The following is a 2,500-nucleotide window of genomic DNA, read 5'->3' as shown; positions in this document are numbered from 1 at the left end:
CTCCCCTACTCCCCTCCCGCCCTCCCTCCTCATCCCCTTCCCTTAACCCCTACAGCTCCCCTTCCCCGAATCCCCCTCCCCCTCTCCCTCCTTCCTCAGTTATCCCCCTACATCTCCCCTTCACCCTTCTCCTCCCTCCTCCCTTATTCTCCTATTCTTCCCTCCCTACCCCTCGTTATCCCCTTCCCCTCCCTACGCCATTCCCCCCTTCCCCCTCCCTCCCCACCCCTCCCCCCCAACCCCAACGCAGCAGGTCACTCACCCTATAGTGATATCCGCCACGGCCAGCGAGAACAGGAAGTAGTTACTAATGGTCTGAAGCTGTTTGTCAATCTTGAAGCTGATCATCACCATCAGGTTGCCCAGCAGCGTGGCGATGGAGAGGAACCCGGCGAACACGGCTATGAGGATGACCTGTCGGAGAAAGAGGTTTAGTTCGAGGATCAGCTGAAGGAAGAGTGGAGGAGTTTTAGTTCGAGGATCAGCTGAAAGAGGAGTGAAGGAGGTTTAGTTCGAGGATCAGCTGAAGGAGGATTGGAGGAGGTTTAGTTCGAGGATCAGCTGAAGGAGGATTGGAGGAGGTTTAGTTCGAGGATCAGCTGAAAGAGGAGTGAAGGAGGTTTAGTTCGAGGATCAGCTGAAGGGGGAGTGAAGGAGGTTTAGTTCGAGGATCAGCTGAAGGAGGAGTGGAGGAGGTTTAGTTCGAGGATCAGCTGAAGGAGGAGTGAAGGAGGTTTAGTTCGAGGATCAGCTGAAGGAGGATTGGAGGAGGTTTAGTTCGAGGATCAGCTGAAAGAGGAGTGAAGGAGGTTTAGTTCGAGGATCAGCTGAAGGGGGAGTGAAGGAGGTTTAGTTCGAGGATCAGCTGAAGGAGGAGTGAAGGAGGTTTAGTTCGAGGATCAGCTGAAGGAAGAGTGGAGGAGTTTTAGTTCGAGGATCAGCTGAAGGAGGAGTGAAGGAGGTTTAGTTCGAGGATCAGCTGAAGGAAGAGTGGAGGAGGTTTAGTTCGAGGATCAGCTGAAGGAGGAGTGAAGGAGGTTTAGTTCGAGGATCAGCTGAAGGAAGAGTGGAGGAGTTTTAGTTCGAGGATCAGCTGACGGAGGAGTGAAGGAGGTTTAGTTCGAGGATCAGCTGAAAGAGGAGTGGAGGAGGTTTAGTTCGAGGATCAGCTGAAGGAGGAGTGAAGGAGGTTTAGTTCGAGGATCAGCTGAAGGAAGAGTGGAGGAGGTTTAGTTCGAGGATCAGCTGAAGGAGGAGTGAAGGAGGTTTAGTTCGAGGATCAGCTGAAGGAGGAGTGAAGGAGGTTTAGTTCGAGGATCAGCTGAAGGAGGAGTGAAGGAGGTTTAGTTCGAGGATCAGCTGAAGGAAGAGTGAAGGAGGTTTAGTTCGAGGATCAGCTGAAGGAGGAGTGAAGGAGGTTTAGTTCGAGGATCAGCTGAAAGAGTAGTGAAGGAGGTTTAGTTCGAGGATCAGCTGAAGGAGGAGTGAAGGAGGTTTAGTTCGAGGATCAGCTGAAGGAAGAGTGAAGGAGGTTTAGTTCGAGGATCAGCTGAAGGAGGAGTGAAGGAGGTTTAGTTCGAGGATCAGCTGAAAGAGTAGTGAAGGAGGTTTAGTTCGAGGATCAGCTGAAGGAGGAGTGAAGGAGGTTTAGTTCGAGGATCAGCTGAAGGAAGAGTGGAGGAGTTTTAGTTCGAGGATCAGCTGAAAGAGGAGTGAAGGAGGTTTAGTTCGAGGATCAGCTGAAGGAGAGGTGGAGGAGGAGTGAAGGTTTGAGGATTACTTGTAGGAGGAATGACAGAGGTTTAGGAAGGTTTGGCTTGAGGATTACCTGTAGGAGGAACGAGGTTTTAGATTGAGGATTGACTGTAGGAGGGGCGAAGGAGGTTTAGTTCGAGGATCAGCTGAATGAGTGAAGGAAGGTTTGAGGATTACTTGCTGGAGGAATGACAGAGTTTAAGGAAGGTTTGGCTTGAGGAATACCTGCTGGAGGAACGAAGCAGTTTTTTAGCTTGAGGATTACCTGCTGGAGGAGTGCCAATGCTTAGGAAGGTTTAGTTTGAGGATCATGTTTAGGAAGGTTTAGTTACGTGAATCAGTTAATAGGATTAATGCAAAAAAAAAAAAAAAAAATGTATAAGTGTATGTGTGGGATATGTAAAACAGTAAATCTATATGTAAATACAACTGACATATTGTTCGTTTGTGCGACTGATTAAAATATAAACAAAATCTTCCCAGAGAGAGAAAAAAAAAAAAAAAAATAGAAAAAGATACGAAATGTAGAACAAGTAATTATATCTATATGAATAAAAGAGGAACGGCGAGAAAAAAACACAAAAACAAACAAAAAACCAAGAGACCGCGGACGTCACACAGAAACAGAAGAGGCTAGAGATGCGACAAATATATTTTTTTCCTTTATTTTTTGTAATGGATGACGGGGAGAGATGGAGCTAGCAATGGTGGCCCCAGGCTCTCTCACACAATCAGCTTGCCGGCA

General features: G+C 47.8%; 1 protein-coding gene across 4 annotated transcripts in view; it reads right to left on the bottom strand.

The window, feature by feature from the left end:
- LOC125040871 (muscarinic acetylcholine receptor DM1-like) overlaps positions 1–2,500 on the bottom strand; it is a 90,861-nt gene that overhangs the window by 50,768 nt on the left and 37,593 nt on the right. For all 4 annotated transcript variants that reach the window (XM_047635641.1, XM_047635643.1, XM_047635644.1 and 1 more), the window contains exon 5: positions 263–414. In XM_047635641.1, the coding sequence (XP_047491597.1) occupies positions 263–414 (152 nt within the window). The remainder of the gene's footprint in view (positions 1–262; positions 415–2,500) is intronic.

The sequence above is a fragment of the Penaeus chinensis genome, chromosome 29, assembly GCF_019202785.1.
Source record: "Penaeus chinensis breed Huanghai No. 1 chromosome 29, ASM1920278v2, whole genome shotgun sequence".
NCBI lineage: Eukaryota > Metazoa > Arthropoda > Malacostraca > Decapoda > Penaeidae > Penaeus > Penaeus chinensis.
Note: the sequence above shows the minus strand (reverse complement) of the source record. Positions and strands in the feature narration are given on the sequence as shown.